This window comes from Telmatherina bonti (assembly GCF_933228915.1).
Source record: "Telmatherina bonti genome assembly, chromosome: 9".
NCBI classification, from domain to species: Eukaryota; Metazoa; Chordata; class Actinopteri; order Atheriniformes; family Telmatherinidae; genus Telmatherina; species Telmatherina bonti.
Window position 1 is genome coordinate 7,374,915 of NC_136627.1, and position 24,939 is coordinate 7,399,853.

A 24,939-nucleotide genomic window follows, 5' to 3' on the forward strand; every position below is an offset into this window, starting at 1 on the left:
ACTATTGTCATTTGGTGTTTTATGGTTATTTTTGGTGTCTTGTTTGTTAGTTTTTTGCTGAATAACTGAATAGCTTCAGTAGAAGCTAGAGCAATGTTTCTGATGAGTAATGCCCTAAAAGGACCATAGAAGAAGACAGTATTCATGTACACAAAGTTGAAGTTGTTACCAGTAGTACAGTCATCGCTGCATCTGAGATCACTGCAGATGAAAACACGTTCACCGTATTTTTCAGGCCTCAAGGCGCACTCGATTATAAGGCACAGCCCCAATTACAGAGTCTATTTCTGTGTTTAAGTCATACGTAAGGCGCACAGCATTATTGGACGTGTGCTAGAACAAAGTAATGAAAGCAAAAGTGAGTTTGGTTGAACTTTATTTAACTACGTATTTAAAAATTCACACATTATCAGTCTGTTACAAATCCAAAGTCCTTGTCTTCTGTATCTGAACCGAACAGCTGGGTAATTTTGCCATCAAGCATACTGGGTTCTCTCTCCTCATTGTCGGCTTCAGTCTCGTTGCTGGGTGGCTGTTCAGCAACGATACCGGCTTCTCCAAAATCTCGGACAACAATTGATGGAGATACCTTAGCTCAGGCATCCACAATCCATTCTGACATGGTGGCGTAACTGGCCCGACGCCGCCTCCCCGTGTTTGTAAAGCTGTGTTTGTCGTCTCTCATCCATCGCTCCAATGCAACTTCACTTTAAACTCACTGTTTACTCTAATGTCCAGTCGTTGGAGTTCTTTAGTTAATCCTCCTGGAAAGGATGGCAAGCTCCGAACTCATTTCCTTCACTTGATTTTTCACAGTAGCCTTTAAAATCGGTGCACACGTAAGGCGCAGCGGGAATTTTTGAGAAAATGAAAGGCTTTTAAGTGCCTTAATGTGTGGAATAGGGGTGGGAAATCGAATATCGGGATTTTTTGTTTCACAATTTTAAAATAAATTTTTTCTGTTTAAAAAATCCTTTTTTTTTTCCAAATAAATATAATTATAAAATTTTTGTCATTTTTATTGTTGATCTTGTTACTTGTCTTCTTGGGTATTATAGCAGCAGACTGATGGCCTGGCTACTGCGTTGTTTTTTTTCCTTAATGAAATCAAGAAAAATGCTGAGCAAAAGAAAGTTTTGTACATTTTTTTTTAATCTACAAAAATCAGTAATATCGAGGAATTGTGAGAATCGCAATTCAAATTGAATCGGCACCCAAAAAGATCAGAATCAAATCGAATCGGGACAAATGCATATCGTCACAGCCCTAGTACTGAAATATGGTGTGTCTGGAAGAATTTAGACCACTCATGGCCACCGTCCAGTCGCAACGTTTTCACCACTAGATGCCAGCAGCTTTTAGAGACTGAACCTTTCATTTCTCAGCGAAAGATAACCCTCTCATGTCTTCAAAAATGTTGTATAGGATGTTTTTAATCACAGTACATTAGTCTAAAAACAGTTTTTATAAATGGAGTTCACTCTGAACAGTGATTAATATCAGGTGACCCTGCCTCTAGTAATCCCAATCGGCCCACTTATATTAAGTGCAGAATACATCTCAGAAATGGTTGAGCTGCTGTCAATGCCTAGAATTCAGTTTATAGACGTTCTCTCAGGTAAAAATGGCTTTGAAGGAATCTTGTGTAAAATCTTTAAAGTTTAAAGAAGTGTAATCAGAAGATAAAGAGTCTCAGCTGCTTTGTGCGCAAGGCTGTCCTGATTTATTTTTTAAAATCTTTTTGTAACGCGGTGAACATGAAGAAATGTGTGTTTTGTCAGTAAATTCTCATTGTTAAGCAGGTTCTTCTTTGTGTCTTCAAGGAAAAAAAATCCTCGGTGTAACTGCACTCAGGACCTAAAGAGATTCATAAATGTAAGTCTAAAGAAGATTTTGTTTTTGTAAAAGGATGTATAATTTCATGACCCACTTAATCTTGTCTTTTGTTTTTTCAGATTTGTACACAGGTCCACGTCCGCCTCCCCATGCAGAACTCAATGAAATGAATAAAGCACCACAGCCTATAACGGGACCCCCTTCCACCCCTCACCCTGCTCCCTCCCCTGGTCTCTCACAGGTAACACCAGTCTCTGAGCTGATAAAGGGTGTGTGTGTTTCTCAGAGTAAAAGCCGTATTTTCACTGCAGATAATGAAAAGCAGATAAGTTTCCTATTAGATGTTGTTACACGAGGTCCCACAACAAACTGGTTGTGCTCTATAGCTCTAATTAACATGAACTAAATGGACATACGTGATCATTTCTAAATCCTTTAAGTCCTGCTGTCATGTTATCTATGGCAGATGCAGCTCGCCACATCTTTATTGTACTTATTTAGCTAATAGAAAGTGTTGGTGCTCTGTAGATTCAAGAAAAAGAAAAAAAAATACAAGGGCTTAGGGGGCGCTGTACTCTCTTTTAGTTGATCTTTTCAGCTCATACATGGGGAAGAAACAGAGAACAGCAACAAAAAATGGCAAACATGGTACGCAGACAAGGTAAGCAGGGATAAAGATCAATGGAGTCTATTTGACTCTTTATTTTTCACGGGACTATGCAGTTCTTAAAGCGGCTCTATGATGCTATGTCTAGTTTTCTGAGCTTTCTACAGTGCTGAATACTCATCAGACATCAGCGGTGCCATTTACCATCTAAACGTGTGTTTGAGTTTTCCAGCACACTCTACATTTGGTTTCCACGGCGATGGAAACGATTGGTTGTAGAGAGTTTTTTCTAAATCAAAATTTTAGTGACGTCCCGGGGGAGGAACTCAGGGATTGGTCATCTTCTCTAGGTTGTGCACGTTCAAGAGAAGAAAACCACGCCCACCTTCACTGCTTAGTATAACTACTCCTAGCAGTTGACCGATCAGACGCAGCCTGTAGGCGGGACAGGGGGCGGAGCTTTCTCTGTTGGCTTGTTTCTGGTAGAGGCTGATCTGAGAGGATCAATACAAAATCAATGAAGGGGTTTGTGAAAAATGCATGATTATTTCCTGCCTGTCTGGACTTGCATATAAAAATAAATTAGACTGAAATGTGCATCATGGAGACACTTTAAGTCATTGGCTGCTACAGACCTTTTTATCACGTCTTTTGCGCTTTCCATATAGAGAAAAGCCAATTTGGTTGGGTATGCTCGTTAAAACGTCCCCAATACGCGCTGTCTGGATCTGCACCCCAAACACTCCCCAATATGCACACTACATCAACATTCTGCCGTCCTGAACGCCAAAATGCTCCAAAACGCCGGCAGCTCAGGGCTCCCTGCTACAGCTGGCAGCCAATGAATGTCCATGTCCCAAACAGACCTTCACCATTAGAACCATCACGTCTAAACTCTCCCCACATACTAAGTTCAATCACTCCAATGTCTTTTATATTTCTCCCAATATGTCAAACACAAAGTGTCATTTTTTTTCCATTAATCACACACATGCATATGTATATATATATTTAGATATAGATATATAAAATATTTCCATTCATTAGTGGGAACATTTCTAAACACGTGCAGTTGTAGGTTCCCGCTTTTTCACTGCTCACCAGCAGAAGTCCAATTTTTTTTCCTTCCCAGTGGATTTTCTGACACGTTTCCCAAATAAACAATACAAAAATCCAAATCCTGGTCAGTTAATGACATTTTATTTTCCTACCCCTCTCCTTTCACCCAGTATCCAGCCTAGGATTTTACCTTCTTATTAACATATATAATACATGATGTTATCATTTTCTCTGTTGAAGATTTCTAAAGAGGTCCAGCTTGTCAAAGTCATATAAATCTGCACTGTTTGCATTGAAACAGTACAGTTTATTCATTTGCATGTTTGTAAAATAAATTATGCTCATACTTTTTATATGTACATAAAGATTTAGATGATTTTTTCCCATTTCTAAATAAAACATGCTCACTTTTTTGCTCTACTCCTCTAATTTAGCTGTTTCTTTCTGTTTCTTGCAGTCCTCATTCCCTCCTGGGCAGCCCTCTGTTATGTTTGCAAACCCACCACCTCCCCAGATGAACCCCACACCACAGTCCCGACAGGTAGGCTTTCCATCCCAGTGGGAAATAAGTAAACAACTTCTTCCATCACATGTCTGATATGTTAATTTAGCAGTTTCTGAGTCAAACTCTGGTGCAGATAAAACCTCTGCTTCACTTTCAATCTCTTTATTAATGGCTGCTGATAAGTTCGAATGACCATTCAAGCTCATTTCCTCCTGCTGCACGGTCGCCGTCTGACTAAGCTGCTGCTCTTTGATGAAATATTCAAAATGCAGTTAAGAAAAGACAGAATCTCTGAGTTACCTAGACTTTCTGCATGTCTGGCAGCTTCCCAGCAGCTTTGCACCATTTTCACTGCTGTTAGCACATTCTGCTCGGTGTGCATCATGTACTTTGTCTGCCTGGTTGAAACTGTTTTATTTTTATTGATGGTCTACCTCCATAAATGCCTTGTGATGTAAGTGTTTTATGTTAACTGAGTTCAGGTGCAGAGATGGAGAAAATTTAAAGTAGGATAGTGATGTATGAACCTTTAGCTTCGGTCTTTAACCTTTGTCCTGTCTGCCTCCTCCTCTAGTTTGCCCCAGGGCCCCGACCCATACACCAACAGGTACTAACAGCACCGCTGACTAACATGAGTCAGGAGGGTGGGGGGTTTCTGTCCTGTACTGCATGTTAGGAAGAGCAGGAGAAGGCTGGAAGACTGAAGGTGGTGCTGAAACAAAACAACTAGACTTGAACATAATTTTCCCAAAAGCAGAAATTAAATATGACTTTTTTTATAACCACAATTTCAAAACAGTTGAGATGCTGTGTAAAATGTAAACACATTTCTTATCCTCAGACATCACAGAAACCTAAAAGTACATCGGCGTTTCCTCCACATTGGCTCAGTCGTGGCGGGCCGACAGGGGGGATATTATTAATATGATGACTACAAAGTGCTGAGAATTTAGTAATTTCACATGGACAATGTCACATTTTCTTCATTGAGCCTGCATTGTTGCTTCCTGAAACACCGCAGTGGTTGGCTGCCCTGCTGTCAGACATCTGCTCAGCGAATGAGCAGAAGCGTTGGGAAGGGGGCGGGGCCTAATTAAACTAGCTACGGTAAACTCCGAGAGCTTTTCCTAGAGGGGAAAGGTAGCTGCTGCTGCTAAGTTGCTTTAGATCTACAAGCTAACATGATGCTATGTCATGTTAATTGGTTCTAACGCTATTGATTTTTAATAATCAATAATAAATAATTGTAACAATTGTAATTAGAATTAGAATAATTGGTTTGTAAGCTAATGAAGTTGCCATTGGTTAGCTTTAACAGCTTAAACTTGAACAGTGTAGGCATTCATCTACGCTCTGTGACGTATTAACCACTGGTTGCAGTTTCAGATCAGTCTGTTAAAATATCTTATGAAAAAGCAGAAGAAAGCTTTGGTCAGGTATTAATGCCACAAGGTTCATGCAGGATTCCTGAACGAATAATTAATATTTAATGGTATAGTTTTGGTTCAGAGTTCAAGCCAGCTCGTCCAAGGTTTGACATACAGGCATGTAACATTAATGACAAAAGAGTAATACAGAACCAAGCTTAAGCTCAAGCCGTGCAGCCAGTTTACGGCGCTGCCTTACAACAGATAAGAAGAGTCATGTCATGTGCATGAAATATACACATGAGAATGAGATGTTGCTCTCAACCAGCTGTGCAGTGCAACAAACAAGAATCAATAAAAGGAACATAACATATTTAATCGGACTGTGACTACATGCTTTTGTCCCGATTTGATTCGATTCCGATTTTTTGAGTGCCGATTCGATTTAAATTGCGATTCTCACAATTCTTAAATATTGCTGAGTAGATTAGAAACAAAAAAAAATGTTTAAAAAATTTTTTTGTTTGTCATTTTTCTTCATTTCTATCAAGAAAAAACAACAGAGTAGCTACATCATCATTCTCCTGCTATAAGACCCAAGAAGGCAAGTTAAAAGATCAATAAAAATATCAAAGTAATTTTATCGTGAATTAATTTTATTTATTTCAAAGAAAAAATAGGTTTTTTTAACAAAAAAATATATATATACATTTTTAAATTGTAAAGCAAAAAAAAATCCCCATTTTTGACTTTTCCATTCGATTTTCCCACCCTTAACAGTTAAGTCCTGAACATAATTCACAGAATCATGTCATATTTTCTTTGGAGCGCTCAGTTCTTGGTTTAAGGCTGCAGATCCTGTGTGATGCGCTCCTCTTTATTAAAAAGAGCTTGTGATCACAGTGTAAACAACAGTTTATTAAAACTTCTTAAAGGTCAGTCCCAGCCTGGCTGCGAAACTTCTCAGGGACAGAATTGGTAAATTCAGAGACTTCCTGCATGCTGTCTGATAATTCACTGCTTGGCTGAGAACAGATGCATTCTGGGAACTCTGCTCTAACTGATTGTGGTGCTTTCTGTTTCTCAACCCTTCACTTCCCTCCCTCTTCTTCTCTCTGTGTGATCTGTTTGTGCTGCTGAAGGGAAGCTTCAGGTCTCTACAGGTAACTCTTGTTTTCTTTCTTCGTTTTGTCCCTTTGCCTTTTTTCTCGTCTCACTCCGAGGATATCGTGTGTGTGTGTGTGTGTGTGTGTGTGTGTGTGTGTTTGTGTTTGTGTTTGAAATTTGGCAGCGTTGTTGTCTGCTGGCTGTTGTGGTTTGCTCCCATGCCGGCAGCAGAATGTCAATGAGGAGGCTCTGAATGAAGCAGCATTAGCTGCTTTATCTCTGCTGACAGGCGGGGCCAATGTGTTTGCAGTTGGAGTCCAGCCACGCATTCATGGAGAGCTCTGAGACTAGCTGGTTGGCTTCAACTGGTCCTAGATTGGAGAAAAATCTGTAACAACTTCCTTTCCTCTCTTTTTGTTCTGTGATTCCACATTTCTTCTGCTTCCTGCACCCTACACATCTGTCTTCCACCACCCTTCTCTTTCCTTCAGCCCTACTACACAAACAGGGCCAGCTTGCCCCCCAGCAGCGGACCTCGGGGTATCCCAACCAGCAGCGCTCCTCGGCCGGTGACGCCGACCCATGTGTACCAGGCGGGCCCTGGATCCCAGATGATGGTGATCCCCCAACAGCTGTCGTCCTTCCCCAGTTCACCACAAGCTCCTGCCTTTTTCATTCCAGGACAGGTACAGGTACACAGATATATACTCTGATGCAGGTTGATGCCACCGTTCTTTTAGTTGACATTTTCTCTCTCTTCTCAGTACCGATCTCCAACCTACGTGACCACACCCCAGCAGTACCCGGTCCCGGCAGGCACCCCAGGCTTCTACCCAGGCACCAGCCCTGCTGAATATGGTACTTATGGTAAGAGGCTCTACCTGGGGCCTCGTCTTACACACAGAAAGACCCGATAACTCCAACAACATGAGAGCAAACCAGTTCTAACACAGTCATAGCGGCTAAAACTCAGAGTTCAGACCGGAGGTTGAGCTAAAAGGAAGTTTATTGACGCTAAGACAGGAAAATTTGTATTTAACCAGCAAAAAAAAAAACTTATTGATATTAAAAATAGCTTTTACAAGAGTCTCCTGGTCAATAAAGAAGCATCAAAACGGAAATTACAACCATTTAACTCAAAACATAGTAAATAAACAGTACTATCAGAGCTAAAAAGTACCAAGAGATCTAAAACACTCTAAACAACAAAAATACAGTTTTTCCATTTTGACCTTCAATTTAAGGATTCTTTCAAAGCATGCAGCAAAACAAGCTTCTTCAGTCCAAAGTCTTTCCACATGTCATTCCAGGCAGCAGGAGCAGCATTTAAAATCCTTTCTCCTGCTCTGTTCTCACCTTAGGAACAGCTACCTGCAGATTATACCTACTTCAGTGATTCTCTGATAAGTATATTTAAAGATGCTCCTGTAAAATAGAACAGACCATTGCTTCTGTCTTTCACCAAACAAATCAGACCAACCAACACGAGCATACAAAACACAGTAAAGGTAAAAGCTTTGTCGTGTATGAAGCTCAGAGCACCACGGTAAACTGTGCCAAAGGTACGCAAACATTTAGAGAAGGCGTTCATCACCATAGTCAAGCTCCGACAGAAAAGTAGCAGCCACCTGTTTCTTTTATTCTTTTAGCCTCAACAGGCAGAAAATAAACCCAGTTTTACCCCAAGTGGCTTTACCAGCAGCTGAACATATGGCATTAAGGTTCTCTACTCTGATACTGCAAAGTGGTGATGCCATGATGTTTTCAAACATAGATTTAGTTATAGTTTAATCAATAGCTAACCAGTTTTAAATCAATCGAGAGAGAGCACCCGGCTATCTGTAGATGGTGATGCGCATATGGGTATATCGTCTGTGTAGAAATAGAAGCTCACATTGGACATATTGTGTGTGGTGTGATATTTATATAAAGAACAAAGAGGTGGAAGTTTGACGCTGCACTTCTGTGAGAGAGGTAGTGTTTGTACCAGTTGTCTAATAGCATAAAAGTACTAATTTGGTAAGTTTCTGACTTATGGAGTCTGATCTACTGCATCTAAAAGCTTTGGACGGGTCAATGAAAAGAGCTGCACAGTGTTTTGTTGTCCAAAGAGTCAATCATCAGTGGACTTCTGTTGATTTTTGTTAATTCATGTTGTTTTACAGGATGGTTTTAATAGGTAACTTAATATTAACTGATAGTAGACCAGAAGGGAGGCTCCTTATTGTCCCCAATGTCCAAGCAGGGGCACATTGGAGCACAGTCTGAGCTGCTGTCCAGCAGCTCTTAGGCAGGGTTGGTATACATGGCTCCACAACCAGGTTCTGGAGCCCGTCAGTGTGGGTATAAGCAGCAGATAGCCCCGCCCTACCTCCCAGGCGATTCCTCCGTTAAGGGCAAAGAACAGCTGCGAGGAACTGCAGGAGCCAGGATCCCACCAGGACTCCTGGCAACTTTACAGGACTGGCAGCTGCCTGTCGACCTGGAGGAGCTGATTAAGTCCCCCTGCACACCGTTAGAACCACCAAGGTCAGACGTCCTCCTGGTTTCAGAAGAGACAAAAAACATGGTCCTGATGGTGCCAATATTGCTGTGGGAGGACTGTCTGACTAAATACGAGGAGCTGGTCGTCGATTGCCGCAAGCAGGACTGGAAGTCAAAGTGTATGCCTCTACAGAAACTGAGTGTTTGAGTGCATCAGTGCAGGGAAGAAGAGTCATTAGGAATATTGCAGAGGAAACCTTGAGGATGGCTCTGGATCAGGCAAGGAGATCCATGGGGGGGTAGTGATCACCACCTTAACACAAGCCAGGTCTGATCAACCATGGCTGGGTCACCTGGGTGAAGACCCCAGAAGTCACCTCTCATGACTTCTTGGTTTGTTCATTAGACTGGCCAGCCAGAACATTAAAACTACCTGTGTAATACTTCCTCATACCTCTAAGAGTTTCCTACCCAGTCAGGCAGATGCGGTCTGACTCTGGGATATTGGCGGTATATTCGTGGAGCTCTGTGCGGTGCAGGTGGAGTCTGTGTGGGTTGGGCTTGTTTGCCATGGATCCATCAGGAGTGCAGCAAACCAAACCAAAGGAAGATCAAAACATTTATCTGTCTGTGTGAATGTGATCCATGCTGGATCTACTGGGGGACTGTAAGAGGAGAGTTGTTGGTATGTTATGACATTGTCAAAGTCTGGAAGTGTGATCAGAAATAGATCTGTGTTGGTGATGAGTGTTTCTCATGAATCATAACACGCCAATCCTCTGATGCAACCAACCTGTTAGTCAGCAGATATGGCAACAACTGATGGGTCTGATCGTCATGTTTTAAGAGATGAAATCCCTCAAAATATCTGGGATGACCTGGAGACGGCTGTGCAGCTGAGATATCCTCACAACCTGACAGATTTTAAGTGAGTTTGAGAGGAAAAGGGAAGTAGACTAATCAGTTTGCTTTCTTATATTCACTATATTGTGGTTAGAAAACAGTCATGCCCTGGCATGGACCTGTAGTGTATATATATATATATATGTGTGTGTGTGGAAGCGATTCATCATGAAGCCTCAGTATTGACACGGTGTTAAAAGCTGCCTTCCCTGCAGCATTGATCACTTCTCCTTTCAGCCTACAGCTGCTGTGTTATGGCGCCATCTGGTGGTGATGGTGTGTCGGTGCAGCTGCAGAGCCGATCTGCCCTGTAGCAAACCTGCTGACCCCTTCATGCAGGCATTTCAGCAATGTGTTGTCTTTGTTAAGCTGTTGCCTGAAAGCAGACCTGTAAAGACACACCACATATCCTGGTCTCTGCACTTCACTGTATGGGCTCTGTAAAGTATGTGTGTGAACAATACTTGCGCACACACTGCATATAGAGTTTCTGTAAAGCTGACTGAAATCCAGCAGTGATTTAATCCTCTCAGTAGGAATGGAGCTGATTTAAATGGAGTCAAATTATTACATGATGTTATCTGCAGAGTTGCTGAGTTCAGTCAACATACAGCAGATCTCACATGTTTGAGTCATATAAGTACGATTTTTACACCCAAGTGGATGCAGTTCTGGTTCAGGACCAGTGTTTTAAGCTGGTTTCAGCTAAGAACTGGTTTGTCTTTCCACAGCCAGAGAGCTATGTCACTTTAAACATCTCTAAAATGTCTGACAGTTCAGTGTATTCTCCGTTTTTTAGAGGACCACAGCGCAGGGAGACGGTTTATCTTCACAGAAACAACAGATCAGAGTTTGACTTGTTCTCCTGCAAATGAATGTTTTCACGTCACATCGGTCTACATTTAAAGCTGATGCTTGCGGACATTTAAAGCAGCACAGAGTGGTGTTTCCTAATTCTAACCTGTAGTTATTTACTGCAAACTAAAGTCATGTTTGTTCAGAGACCTGACTGATGGTATAAAACTAAGCAGCGCTTCAGGAGGACACCGGTTCCAGTTGTGCATCAGCCAAAAGTTGAGTGCATCCAAATTTTCAGTGTCGCCCCCAGCACCTCATTTCAGGACGCGTTAAGGGTTGAACCAGGACTCTTCTGTCCGTGAGGCATCAGTAACGCCACACACACACACACACAAACACTGTTGTTTGTGAAAGAAGCGTAATTAGATAAAGGAAAATGCCACATAGTGTTGAATTTCTTGTAATTTTTGGATGACTTTGGTGATTCTGTTGGCCTCCTGGTCTCCCCCATCGTTTCCCTCGACGTCCTGCAGACAGGAGGCTGCAGCGGTCCAAACACTTTCATCCAGCTTTTCTTCTTCATTTGAATCCGGCACCGCGAAAGACTTCTCAGCATCTGGCTAAAAATAATGCATTTTGACTTTGTTGTCCTCTCCATCTTTAACCAGTTTAAACAGATATCCATTCTCCCTGAGCCTGGTGTTACTGGGGCTTCCTATCCTGTTAATGGCAGGTTTAATGCAGTCTGTTGGTTTACAAAGATGACTTTTCTTTTATGAATCACTTGTATTAGCACAGTGATTATAAACGGGCTTACATGGCCTGTTTGGTTCGTGTGTGTTGGACATGGGGGTGTGTGCGACTGATTACAGACATTCAGGTAGAAAAAGTCCTTCACCCACACCTGAGAAACGTTGGGTGCAGCCAAGAAGAAAAATGTTGCACCTTATCCAAATTATCCAGCAAGAAAATGAGGAACTCTGAACTCGCGTTCTGTTGGTGAAGCTTGGTATCCATGGTGATGGTCACTTTTTGGTGCTCTACGTGTGATGTTAACCTAAATGATACGTGGTGCTCTTCAGCCCCTGACATATGTGGTTCTTTGCCCTGGTTCAGCAGAGCTGGTACCAGCTCAGCACCAGTTTTCAGAGCTGTAACTCTGAAAGAACTGGTTCTCAGATGGACTCTGACTCCAAACTGGCACCGGAACTGGTTATTCTGGTGATGCCCACAAACAGCATCTGATGTTAGAAGTCTGAAAAACAGATGAACCAAGATCATACATGAAATACTTGATCATTTATTTATTAATTAGATGCATGATGGTGAGTCTGTCCAGAACAGGTTCGGCTCAGGGATGTTGGGGGTTTTCCAACATGAACCGCTCAGTTTGATGATACTGTTTATTTATTATTTTTATTTATTTTTTTAAACTATCACTGTGTTTTTATCCTCTTGAGGAATTTCTTTTATTTAAATTTTTAATAATTATACCTTTTAAAATTCTTTTAAATGTTTTTTTAAATGGCTTAAATTATGGTTGTTGTGAGTGACTGGATTTATTGCATGGTTTTTGAAGAACCTGTTTGTAAATCAAGTTTCCCATTGAGAACAATTAATAGATTGAATTGAATTGAACTGATGGCGTCCCGATGGTTTCCGTCAGAAATCCCAGCTTTAATCTTCATTCTGTTTACAAACAGGATGATGGAGTTGAGTTTTAATGATAATGTGAGATCTTTTAGGAGATGTTTCACACTTTTATTTCCCACATATACAGAATTACTTTTTAAAAAGCAAACAAATATGATAAAATAAAATATGTTACATCAGTTAAAAGCTAATATTAAGTTGAACAATCCTTTAATGTTTCCGCTCCAGTCAGGTGTTTTCTGTTCCTCTCAGTCAGACTTCTGCACCTGTTGACAGGTATTTTGTCCCACTGTTCAACAGAAAAGTGCTCTAATTTGTCCAGGACAAACTTTTTTGTTTGTTTTTGTGTTTTTATTTTTCTTCAACTCAATTAAGTTTGAGATTATTTATTTATTTCAATCAGTAATCAGTCAATTTTATAATTTAGACATAAATACAAACATAAAACAATGACTGAAAAGGGTTTTGGCTGAAGTGAAACAGCTATTAAAGCCAAACTCTTTTACAACTTTGTTGCAACTTAAAGCAGCAACATTTAGCTATTTCAGCAAGAAAAGAATAGTTTGAAGATATTTTACAAAGTAAATTCTCTGTAGTCATACATGCATTTCTTCCATTAATTCCACTCAAATGACTTCTTTTAAGAATGAGACAAAACAAATAAAAAAAATAGATGATATGTTGTTAAATTCTAAAACTGTATATTTGATTATTCTTTTAGATTTAAACATTGTTTTGAATATTTTAACTGATGTGGAGCCTTTCAATGTATCGTCCAGGTTATTCCATACATCTACACGTCTGACTGAGATACATCTGCCTTTAGTGTCTCTATCGGTACTTTTTTGATGAACATGAATTCTTCTTATTATCGCAGGATTTAAACAGTTGTTGAATACAGTCAGGGAGCTTGTTGTTGTGAACATAAATAACTACAGCTGGGCTAAGATCAACTAAATCATAAAATTTTAATATGTTTAGATCAATGAACAAAGAGTTCATTTTACATTTATTATTCTGACTGCTTTCTTTTGCAAAATAAAAATGGGTTGGATTACTGTCTTATAATTATTTCCCCATGGTTCCACACAATGATGTAAGTATGGAAGAATGATGGTATTGTACAATAAGTGGAGTGATTTTTTTTTTTTTTGGATTTTTTTTTTTTTTAAATTGACATTTACCTTAATTTTACGATATACCAATTATTTTTGATACTTTAGTTTTCACATGATTTCTATGAACTTTCTAATTTAGTCTTTCATCAATATGCACCCCCAAAAAAATTAATAATACGGTACACCCTCTCAATTTCCATTTGGTTAATCTTTTAATTTTGTTGGATTATGAGTTTTCCTATTACCAAATTTAATATATTTAGTTTTATTCACATTCATTATTAATTTAAAAAATAGATTAATTAAAAATATACACCATTAAATGAAAAAAGCGTCTCATTTCACTCATTTATAATTTAGCAAATTTTTATTTATTGTTCCTTTTTAGTCTCCAGTTATTTGAGTGACTGTAAATTCAGCCTTTCTGTAGTGAAAGTGGACGAAGAGGACGGCTGTGTGCAGTTAATATCAGACTGAGGAGTCATTTGATCGTCACTTATCTGCCCTTCTGAGAGGTTCACATATTTTTACCGTTCAAACATGTATTATAGGATTTCTCCACGCATAAATAAGCTGCTTATGATGAGTCGTGTTTGTGTGCAGAAATGATCTCCTGTGTGTTTGTGGGGAAAGTTTACGTCACATTAATCACTGAGACATGACGTCTGATGGCGAATGATCATGAAGACAGGACACTTGGTCCCTGTTTGAGAAGGTTTTCTTTTTATTTATTATTTAAAGGGCTGATTAAGTTGTGGCGTAGTAATGCTGCAGTCTGTGGTCTGTGAACGTACAGGTGCAAACACACTGTGCTGACGTCATGGTGTGTATTTTTAAGACGGCAATGTGCCACAGTGGGCTCTGATGTCTCCACCATGACAGCTCAGATGACTGGTCTGTGGTGCAGAGGTCGCAGAGTGTTCAGGCAAATCACAGACGCTCTCATCCAGCAGGTTAGCTTTCCTGCTGGCAGTACAGTCCAAAGGGGGAGCGAGGAAGGTGGGGGGGAGGAACGAGGGAGGAGCAAAGCATGTAAGAGGCTGGGCTGGACTCTGAAAGGAGTCATTCTGAGAGGGCACCTGTAGAGAGGAGGGGAAGGAGTCAGAGAGGGGGCTAAAGAGAAACCCCCTCTCCTTCCTACGCTGTGGAGCCTTCAGCAGGACTTCTTCATGGGGAACCGTGGGTCTCAGGAGCAGCAGGACGCGGAGGGTAGGTGTCTCCTCTGCTCAGAGATCTCAGCGCTTCGCTGGTTCCCAGAGCTGGGACAGCATCCAGGAAACATCCAGCTCTCTGGTTTTGGGAATGCTCCACTTCTCCCTCTGTGTCTTCCCTCCCTTTTTCTGCTGCACACACTCATCCCTGAGCCTGTGGAGGGTTTTGACTATATTTAGGCTGCGCTGCTGCGCGTCAACAATGCAGACTCAGTAATGGGAGTTAGACTGGGATGCATGCAGGGTGGGGGTGGGGGTGAGCAGGAGCTTGCTGCTGTCAGAGAGGCCTCTTCAGGGTGAGGATTTCTCTCCATGTTTCTGTTCCCGGTCTGGTTCTGAACTGTTGCAGTGGCCAGTGTCAAGGCCAGGTAATGTCACCGCATGGTTGCATGGGTTGTTGACATTACAGGCCGAGGAGGTGGCCTCAAAATAAAACAAAAAGTCTTGCAGAAACTTTTATGTCACTAATTTCTTGCTGATAAATTTCCAGAGTTGTTGCATAATCTATGTCTGCATGAGGAAAAGGCAGCAATGCAGGTCAGGCGGCGGGTCCTGACCCGATCCAGGTGTCATGTCTGCCTGCAGTGAGCCTGCATGCATGGAGAAGCTAGTCATCCAAAAACCAGTCCGGTCATGGAATCATTTCAGTCTTTTTTTTTTTTTGTTTAAAAGCTAAAATGTCAAACATTCGTGTTTTTAATCAGTCAGATAAAAGAAAAATCCTGCAGAACTTGCATGAAGTTTGAGAATTTTCTTTTCTTTCAGCAAGTCAAAAGTATGAATCTATTAACAGGGTAATAACCGTTACTGATCACCTTTCACGTACGAGTTGGTGGATAAATACCAGTGTTTAATAGTCATATTATTCAGTAATAATCAGTATATTCAGAAAAAGGTAATTGTTACACTGTGAAGATGTGCTTCACACGAATACAACCTGATTTCTTTCTGCTTTAAGATTCTTTACTGTGTAAAAGCCAGCGAACGCTGCATACGAAGGTTGGCGGTTCATGTCCGCTCACAGGCGTCTTCACTGCTACACATTTATCTGTAACGCTTATTGAACTACTGCCTCCATAACTTTGCTTTTACTGAGTTTGCAAAGAAGGCGTTCATCTGCTACCTTCCCCCTTTACCTGCAGCTTCCGGCTCATGTTGAGCCTCATGTTGAGATGAAAACATGTCGGTAGCGTGAAAAGCTCTGACCTGGTGAATGCTCTTTATTTTGTCAACGTGTGTTTTTTTTTTTTTTTATTGTTATGTATTGTATAAATCAAATCAAACTTTATTTCTTCAGCACTTTTCATGCCACGGGCAACACAAAGTGCTTTACAAGATAAAATCAAGTCATTAGGATTAAAATAAACATTAGATAACAAGACATTTAAAAACAATAAAGACGCAAACTCTTTCTACACACTCGTACACACACAAGGACAGCGAGCAAACCCCCCCGCCCCCTTGCTTGTGTTATAGCTGACCAGGTTTGTAAACTAGATCAGGTGATCTGAGGCAAACAGAAAGATGAAATAAAACTGATTGGTTTGTAGACGAGCTGATCTGAATGTCTTCTCGACCCTCAGCGTTTTGTCTCTTTCATAACTGACAGATGTTTCATCTCATTCTCATCTCTGTGTCGTCCCCAACAGGGCCCTACTACCCCGCACAGCCTCAGTTCACCCCGCCGGTGCAGCCGGCGCCGGTTATTATGAACCCGGCCCCCCAGCAGCAGCAACCACCACCTCCGCCCTCCCAGCACATCCCCACGAAACGGGAGCGCAAACAGGTACAGTCGGCTTCCTGCACATCACCTAAAGCAGCCGTTTGCTTCGGTGTCTTCTGCTTCTGGACTCCAGGAAGGTTTTAGGAGAATCAACAGTTATTAAACGCGCTGATTGCGTGTTCGTTGATTTGATGGAAACGAGAAAACGTTCCTTTCTATTCATTTAAGATGGAAAATGTTCCAGTCTACTATGTTTGGACCAGATCCGTTTATCAGTAGTTCATGAGAAATTTCCATGTCCGTCCGTCTCAGCACCCTGCTGGCCGATATTTACTTTTAAGCCAGCTGTTTGGTCTCATAGTTTTCTGGTATTTGCTGATAAGATGATGATTGGATCAGATGAGCTGCATGGTGTCATCAGACGGTGGTGGTGTCGGCCCAGTTAGCAGCGCTGGAAGTGACTGAAAGTCAGAAACTGGAAAGAAGTCTGAGGAAGAAAACACTTACAGCCTCGGACTTCTGCAGGATCATTAAAGAACTGATGATGATGTGTTTACTGATGACGTGTAGGACTTAAAAAAACAGCCTCCAGTCTAACGCTTCTGTTGTTGGATGTTGTCAGAGGAGGCAAAACACGTCAAGTATTTAGTTAGGAAGCTTTTTTTTAATCTGAATTTGATGTCAGTTTTTTTAAAGGCAGCACAAAACAAGCCATACTGGTGTGAGTTTGGTCTGAAAGTTGGTGTAAAACCAGCACCGACGTGTGAGTGGGTTTAATCTGCATGCCGTGCATGGCCCGCGTCACCTCTGGTCCCAATCAGGCCAGATGTAAATAAAACACACACTCAACCCCTGCACTGCTGTTTACTAATCCGGCAGAAACTGATCGTGTCAGTGACATGATTTAAAATCACTCCAGGTCATTTTATTTAGTGTTTTGGTAGAATTGTGACATTGTAATGTTTATTTATCAGTTTATCCCATTACAACCTGCGTTGTTGTGCTGGTTTATGAAAACAAAATAAAGACATTACAATAAAGATAAGACATTAAAGGTGGATTATATAAGATTTTCAATATTTTCAAAATAAATTAACTAAAAATAATAACTACAACCATTATTAGTTTTTTTTTTAAACACGTAAGTTCCAGTCTCTCCATATTTGATGTTATTAAATTACAACTTTAATTAATGACAAAGACCCTTCTTAAATGTTTGCCTACCAGTAAAAAAAAAAGTGCTTTTTGTCATTTGTCAATAATTAAACTTGTAATTTAATAACGCATCAAATATGGACAGACTGGAACCTACATGTTTAAAAAACTTTCTAATTTGATTGTAAATATTGAAAAATATTGACTATATAGATCAAAATATTAAGTTGTATTAATATTGCAACATAAAAATATAAAATAAATTAATTCAATATGGAGATATAAAAAAACCCACCAGAATGAGCTTGTTTGTGAGTTAAACACACACAAACGTGACCTGCTGCAGCTTTGAGCTGATCTGAGATCAGTCAGATGGGTCATCCAACCGTTTCATCAGCAGAGATATAATATACCTCCTGCAAAAAGGAGTCTTTTAGATATGGGACACCCCCCACGATTTTTCAATTTTATTTAATCTTACATATTTTTTATCAGTGTTCATTACAGAAAATGTTAATCTATTTTTTACAATAACATTTGTTCCTACTGTGAAACTGTTTTTTGTTTTTTGTTTTTTACTGACTTTCAAAATAAAAATATAATTTTGGAATTTTTAAGTAAAACTATTATCTTTATGAATAAATATGTACAGAAACCAAAACGAGGTTTGGAGTGTACTGTTGCACCCCTCGTCCCACGGGGCTCCACTGCGCAGGATCACAGCATCTGATGAGCAGGAACTTCCTCAGTAGTTAAACCAGTTATACGCTGGACTTGCCCGTAAACTAGGGATGCACCGATACCAATATCAGAATCTGTATCAGATCAATACCCGGCGTGTGTACTTGGTATTAATAAAAGTGTACCGATACCACACTAGTCAAGCCAGTGCAGATGTGTTTGATGACATGCTTCGGACATGTTTTAAAAGAAATAAATGCCTTAAATGTTAATATGTGACATTTTTTGTTCCACTAGAAAGTGATCCTCAATGTTAATTCAACAAGAGCCGCACTTCAAATCAAACTTTATTTATAAAGCACTTTTTCTACAATAAAATGCAACACAAAGTGCTTTAGATGATATAAAAAGACAATGAAAAAAAATTCATCGGCCCCTCCCTTCTCACACTCAAACACATACACACTCATACACACACCCAAACAACATCAATTTCCAGCATTACTCTTAAACATCCCACATACACCTACCTGGTTGTTTATTGCTGAGCACAGATGAGCCTGGTAAAGAACACCATCGCAGGAGCCGTGAACTTAATATACTAAGACAGGAGGAGAGCTGCCACCCCCTAAAGAAGCGTTCCCACGCTGTGATTCTGCTACGTTGCCAGATCAGTAACATTCAGCTTTTTAGTAAGGAATCGTTATCCTAAATATTGAACAGAGTAATGGCGTTCTTATGCAACAGTACATGGTGAAAATACAACAATGCCTCCAGAATGTGGGCGTTTCTTTTTCATTATATATACGGAGCTACCAGAGCAGCTCTTTGGTGGAGTTCGGTGCAGCTGAAATCAGCCAAAACTGGCAACTCTGACAGGATCAGTTAGGGCTGTTAGGACAGCAGAGTTTCTGCAAGCAGCTTGCAGCTCTTGTTTGTGGAGAGAACTGCACCGTTGAGGATCATTATGACTTGTTTAGATCGCATTTTCAGAAAACCAGCGGCTGCTTCACGAGCCGCAAGTCAAGAGTCAGAGAGCTGCATGCGATGAGGAACACGGCACTAAAAGATGGATCTTTGTTTCAGAACGACACATTTACAGTTGTATTTAGGTAAAATGTACCAAATCAAAATAAAACCTGTTGAAATTGTTAGATCTGTAATGTTATTATATGTGTATAATAGCCAGCCTAGTGCTGGGCTAATGAAGTGTTGCCGGTAATGCTAGGTCTGACGTGCCTGGCGGCTATGTTTACCTGTTGCTTCTCCATGTCCATCAAAAAAGGGAAATCCAGAGGCCATTAGAAAGGTATCAAAACAGTGCGATCTTTATTTTATCATCCCAAGTTAAAATCCACAAATCAGGAGAGCATATATGAAATAACTCCGCCGAAGCGGTCAAAAACCTGTGCGCCCTTCCGGGTCAACACCTGCCCCCACCTCATTGGCACTTACCAATATAGATATGGTGACAGCGCCACCCAGTGCACAGTACATGAACCCCATTAAATTAATTCATTTCATTATACATATTTGGCTCCTATACACCGGCCCCTAATTGGCATGGTACTCAAACATGGCAATTCTCAAAATTTCACAGACAAGGAGACAAATACTGCATTGACCTTTACAAATTAGTAATTAGACCTCATGCACTAAACATAGTTTTGAAATTGGTCTTTCAATTGTATTGGACTTAGTCTTCAGCTTTGCTGATCTCACTAGACCATTTGTATCTGGATAAACTTCCAAGACTCTTCCCAGCAGCCAAGATCCCCGTGGAGCAGCTTGATCCATAATGGCCACAATATCTCCAACAGCAAGGTTCTTTTTCTTTTCATTCCATTTTTGTCTTTGCTGGAGCAATGGCAAATATTCCCGGACCCATCTCTTCCAGAATAAATCAGCGAGGTATTGCACCTGTTTCCACCTCCTTCTTCCATATTGGTCCTGTGTTGTGAAGACTCCAGGCGGAATTGAGGGTTTTCCTCTTAAAAGGAGCAGATGGTTGGGCGTGAGCGGCTCCAGATCATTGGGGTCATCTGACAGTTTGGTGATCGGCCTGTCATTTAAAATTGCTTCCGCCTCACACAATACTGTAGTTAGCCCATCATCATCCAGGGTCTGCTGGTGAAGCACTGAGCCAAGGACCTTTCTCACCAAGCAGATCATCCTCTCCCAAACACCACCAAAATGGGAGCCTGCAGGCGGATTAAACGTCCAATTAACTCCTGCCTGCGCTAGGTGTCCTGCTATAGCTTCCTGGTCCAGTTTAGCAAGGGCTTTTTTAAGTTCTCGCTCAGTTCCCACAAAGTTTGTTCCATTGTCGGACCACAGATGTTGAACTTGTCCTCTTCGACTAATAAAACGTCTCAGGGCATTTATGCATGCATCAGTATCCAGTGTAGATGCCATCTCGAGATGAACAGCTCGACTTGCCATGCAAGTAAATATCACACCATATCTTCTACAGCAAGATCTTCCTCTTTTTACTTCGATTGGACCAAAGTAGTCAACCCCAGTGTTGGTGACAGGGGGATGGTCGGGTAAAATTCTTGCAGCAGGCAAGTCGGCCATCTTTTGCTGTAAGGGTCTGCCATTGTAGCGCTTACAAAAGCTACATTCTCCTATGATTTTTCTTATGGCAGAATTGCCCTTGGTAATCCAAAACTTTCTCCTCACAGATGACAAAGTGTGAGATCGTCCAGCATGCCCAAGGCTTTGGTGAGCATACTTGAGGATGAGGCTGGAAATATGCTGTTCGTTAAGAAGAATAATTGGATGCTTGGCTTCCTCGGGCATCGCACTTTTGTGAAGTCTGCCTCCAACTCTCAACAGCCTATCCTCAAATACAGGATCCAAACTGTAGATAGGACTGTGGCGGCTCACTTTGGAGCTACTTAAAAGAGCGTCAATCTCCTGTTTGAACTTCTGATGCTGACAGTAATGAATGATGGAAATTTCAGCATTTTGTAAATCCTCAAAAGACAAACAGACTCTTTCTTTGCTTCTTTGGGACTGACTGGTGGCTTTCTTACGTGGTGCTGGTTCTCCTGGAGGAAGTGACTGACTGACTCCTTTGCACTTCTCTTTCAACCACGACTTCAGCTTTAAGTACCAGGCCACTGCTCTTTTGAGTCTCCTCCAGTCTGAGAAGAATGAGATGAGCTGGTCTGTAGGTGCAGGAGTGTCCATTCTGATAGAATTAGCAGCGACCTCCCTTCTGACCTCTTTATCTCCCACATCCAGTGTGATATCCATCAGAGTGTCAGGCCACCTTTCCTCATCCTTCCACAGATATTCTGGTCCTCTCAACCATCCTTTGGTTTTCAGGAAATCTGAGACTTTCAGTCCTCTGGACACATGATCAGCTGGGTTCTCTTTCGTTCTCACATGTCTCCATTGCCCAGGTTCTGACAACTCTCTGATTGTGGCAACTCGATTTGCTACGAATGTGTGAAAACGGCGATCCTCATTATTTACATACTTTAACACGGAGGTGCTATCGGTCCAAAACACAGATTCTTTGAGCTGCATTCCCAGCTCAGCCTTGATCATAGCATCGATCTTCACAGCCAGGACAGCTGCAGACAACTCGAGTCGGGGAATGGTCACAGCCTTTATAGGTGTTACTCTGCCTTTACCAAGGAGAAAGGAGATGTGGATTCTGTCCCTTTCATTCGTCAAGCGAATGTATGTAACTGTTTCATAGCCTCCTTCGCTGGCATCTGAGAAGTGGTGCAACTGTGCCTGCTTCACAGGTCCAAAATCAGCTGGCTTGATACACCGGTCCACACTGAATGCCGCGAGCTGGCTCAACTCCTCCAACCACCTTCTCCATTGCTTTAAAATATCTTGTGGCAAAGGATCATCCCAGTTACAGCCTCTTTTACACAGCTCCTGTTGCATCATTTTGCCTTGCAGCGTCACTGGTGCCAAAAATCCCAGTGGATCATAAACAGAGCTGTTGACTGACAGCATTCCTCGCCTGGTTAGGGCCTGATGTTTCATTTCCATTCTAAAATTGAAAGCATCAGTTTCCACACACCACTGGAGGCCAAGCGCTCTTTCCATCGGAAGCTTATCAATATCCAGATCCAGAGTCTTCAGCTCTTTGGCTCTCTGCTCTTCTGAGATGGCTTGCAGAACAACACGACTGTTGCTTATCCACTTTTCCAAAGCAAAGCCTCCCTTTCCACACAGAGCAATGAGACCATGTATCAACTGGATTGCATCATTTTCTGTGACTGAGCTCTTCAGGCAATCATCAACATAAAAATTCTTTTGGACTGTTTCTGTGACAATAGTTGGAAACTCCAACTGGTTGTCTCGGGCAGTTCTTCTTAAAGCATAGGCTGCACAGCTCGGTGATGAGACCGCTCCAAATAAGTGCACCATCATTCTGTAGGGCACTGGTTCTAGTGTTGTGTCTCCGCCAGGCCACCACAAAAAGCGAAGGAAATCCCGATGTTCCTTTGGCGCACGCACCTGATGAAACATTGCTTGAATGTCTCCCATAAAGGCTATTGGCTGTTGTCTGAACCTTAGGAGAACACCCAGCAGTGTGCTTGTGAGATTGGGGCCTTGCAGCAATTCAGTATTGAGGGAAACACCTTTGAATGTGGCACCACAGTCGAACACAACACGTAAGGTTCCCTTTCTCGGATGATGTACCCCATGATGGGGGATGTACCAAACTCTTCCACTGTGAAGGTCTCTTTGTTCCACGGGTACTTGTTCTGCATAATTGCAAGCAATGATGTTATTCATGTAATTTACATATTCCTGATGGAACTGCTGGTTGAACTTAAACCTTTTCTTTAAACCTTGTAATCTTTGTTGAGCCACAGCAAAATTGTTTGGCAAGTAGACCTCATTTTTCTTGAATGGTAAATTCATAATGTGCTTTCCATCCTGTAATTTTACAGATGTTTCCATTATGTTGAGGAACTTTTGATCTTCCCTTGACATTTCTTGTTTGTCAATTTGCTTCTCACAGAAATCATGATTGTACTGGTTCATCAGAAGTTCTTCTAGCTTGCTGACTGCAATTCGATTCACTGATATTGTTCCAGAGTCAAACTCACCATTCCCATCCATCGGGCCATTAACTACCCAGCCAAGCACAGTCCTCACAGCATACGGGCCATTTCCTTGGCTGTTGATGACTTCCCATGGCTCCAGCAGCTTGGGTGCATTGGTACCAATCAACAGGTCGACCCTTGCGTGAATGGATGGCATATGAACCTTTGACAGATATGGCCACTTCAACAGATCTTGCGAGGTTACCATATCATCTGTGGAAACTGGCATTTGTTTTTGTGTGATGACTTCTGGGAGAGGATAGAACTCTGAACTCTCCAAGCCAGCCACCTCAAGACAGAACAAGGAAAAGGCTGGACTCAATTTTGTTTGACCCATGGTTCGCAGCAGGACTTTAGTTCTTTTACCAGAGAGGTTCAGGCGATGCATCAGCTGTTCAGAGCAAAATGTTCCTGTGCTGCCCGGATCCAAGAATGCATATGTTTGGATCACACTGTTGCCCTTGGCAGCCTTGACTTTAACAGGAAGCACTGACAGCACGGTGCGGCCTTTGCCGGCCCCTGTATGCCCGCAAGTTGTGTGAGAGATGGGCTTGGGTTCTGGTGATTCCAATCCACATTCTGGAGCAGATGTCTGTCAATTTATGTGTAACACTGTAGGATGGCTTTGATTACAGATATCACACTTCAATCTTGCTCCACAGTTACGGCTGATATGGCCTTGATGAAGGCAACCAAAACACACTCCCTTTCTTTTCCAAAGGAACACTTTATCCATGTGTCTCTTTTTCTTGAACTGCTTGCATTTTTCCAAAGAGTGTTCCATAGAGCAGCAAACACAAAGTTCCTTTTCATTTTCTTTGAGTGAGCATGGCTGCTTAAATTCCTTATGAGTGTCCATAGCAGTCACTGTACTAGCCACCACATTACCCTTCTTTCTATTGCTGGGATGTGACTTGGGCTGGCTTAAAGATGTTGTGTTGGAGCTGTAGTCTTGCAGATCTCCAAAAAAGGGATCTGAAAGGATCCTCACATGACGCTCTATGAATTCCACCAAATCATTAAATCCAGCTCTATATCCAGTAGACTCCATAATGTCAAGAGCCTTGCTCCGCCAGCGCTCCTTTAGCTTGTAAGGCAACTTTGTCAAAATTGCCCTCATATTTACAGGCATGTCCAGTTCCTGCACATACTCCAGCTCCTCCATGATGTTACTACAACCTCGCAGAAATAGTGCATAGCTTTGAAGTGCCTTTGTGTCATCTGCTCTTATTGTTTGCCATGTTAAAGCCTTGCTGATATATGCAGTGGCAGTTTTGTAAGGGTTTCCAAAGTGGTCCTGCAGTAGAGCCTTGGCCACAGCATAGCCACGATCAGGATTCATGTGTTGGCAACTCTGCACCAATTCACAAGGTTGGCCTCGAGTGAATTGCTCCAAATAATACAAACTGTCTGCTGCAGTGGCCTTACTTTCCACTCCTTGCTCAAATGCTTTTATAAATGTCCTGTAGTGCAGAAGATCTCCGTCAAAAAATGGAATGTCTCTTGGTGGAAGTGTCATTGACTGCTGCTGGTTCATGAGAGCTGCTGTTATCTCAGTTTGTCTGCTCATGATGGTAAGAAAGTCTCCAGGCATCTGCAGAGTGGTTGGCGACTGAGATTGTTTCATTTTGTTTAATTTGATCATTTA

General features: G+C 41.6%; 1 protein-coding gene across 4 annotated transcripts in view; it reads left to right on the forward strand.

The window, feature by feature from the left end:
• Nucleotides 1-24,939, forward strand: part of LOC306760841 (eukaryotic translation initiation factor 4 gamma 1-like) — a 61,366-nt gene that overhangs the window by 8,123 nt on the left and 28,304 nt on the right. The window contains exons 2-8 of one of the 4 annotated variants that reach the window (XM_079246844.1): nucleotides 1,824-1,875; nucleotides 1,956-2,077; nucleotides 3,960-4,043; nucleotides 4,582-4,614; nucleotides 6,973-7,167; nucleotides 7,246-7,348; nucleotides 16,298-16,434. In XM_079246844.1, the coding sequence (XP_079102970.1) occupies nucleotides 2,003-2,077; nucleotides 3,960-4,043; nucleotides 4,582-4,614; nucleotides 6,973-7,167; nucleotides 7,246-7,348; nucleotides 16,298-16,434 (627 nt within the window). In that variant the 5' untranslated portion in view covers nucleotides 1,824-1,875; nucleotides 1,956-2,002. Of the gene's footprint in view, nucleotides 1-1,823; nucleotides 1,876-1,955; nucleotides 2,078-3,959; nucleotides 4,044-4,581; nucleotides 4,615-6,972; nucleotides 7,168-7,245; nucleotides 7,349-14,510; nucleotides 14,647-16,297; nucleotides 16,435-24,939 lie in introns of those variants that run through there. The other 3 variants (XM_079246845.1, XM_079246846.1, XM_079246847.1) reach the window with 3 other exon arrangements.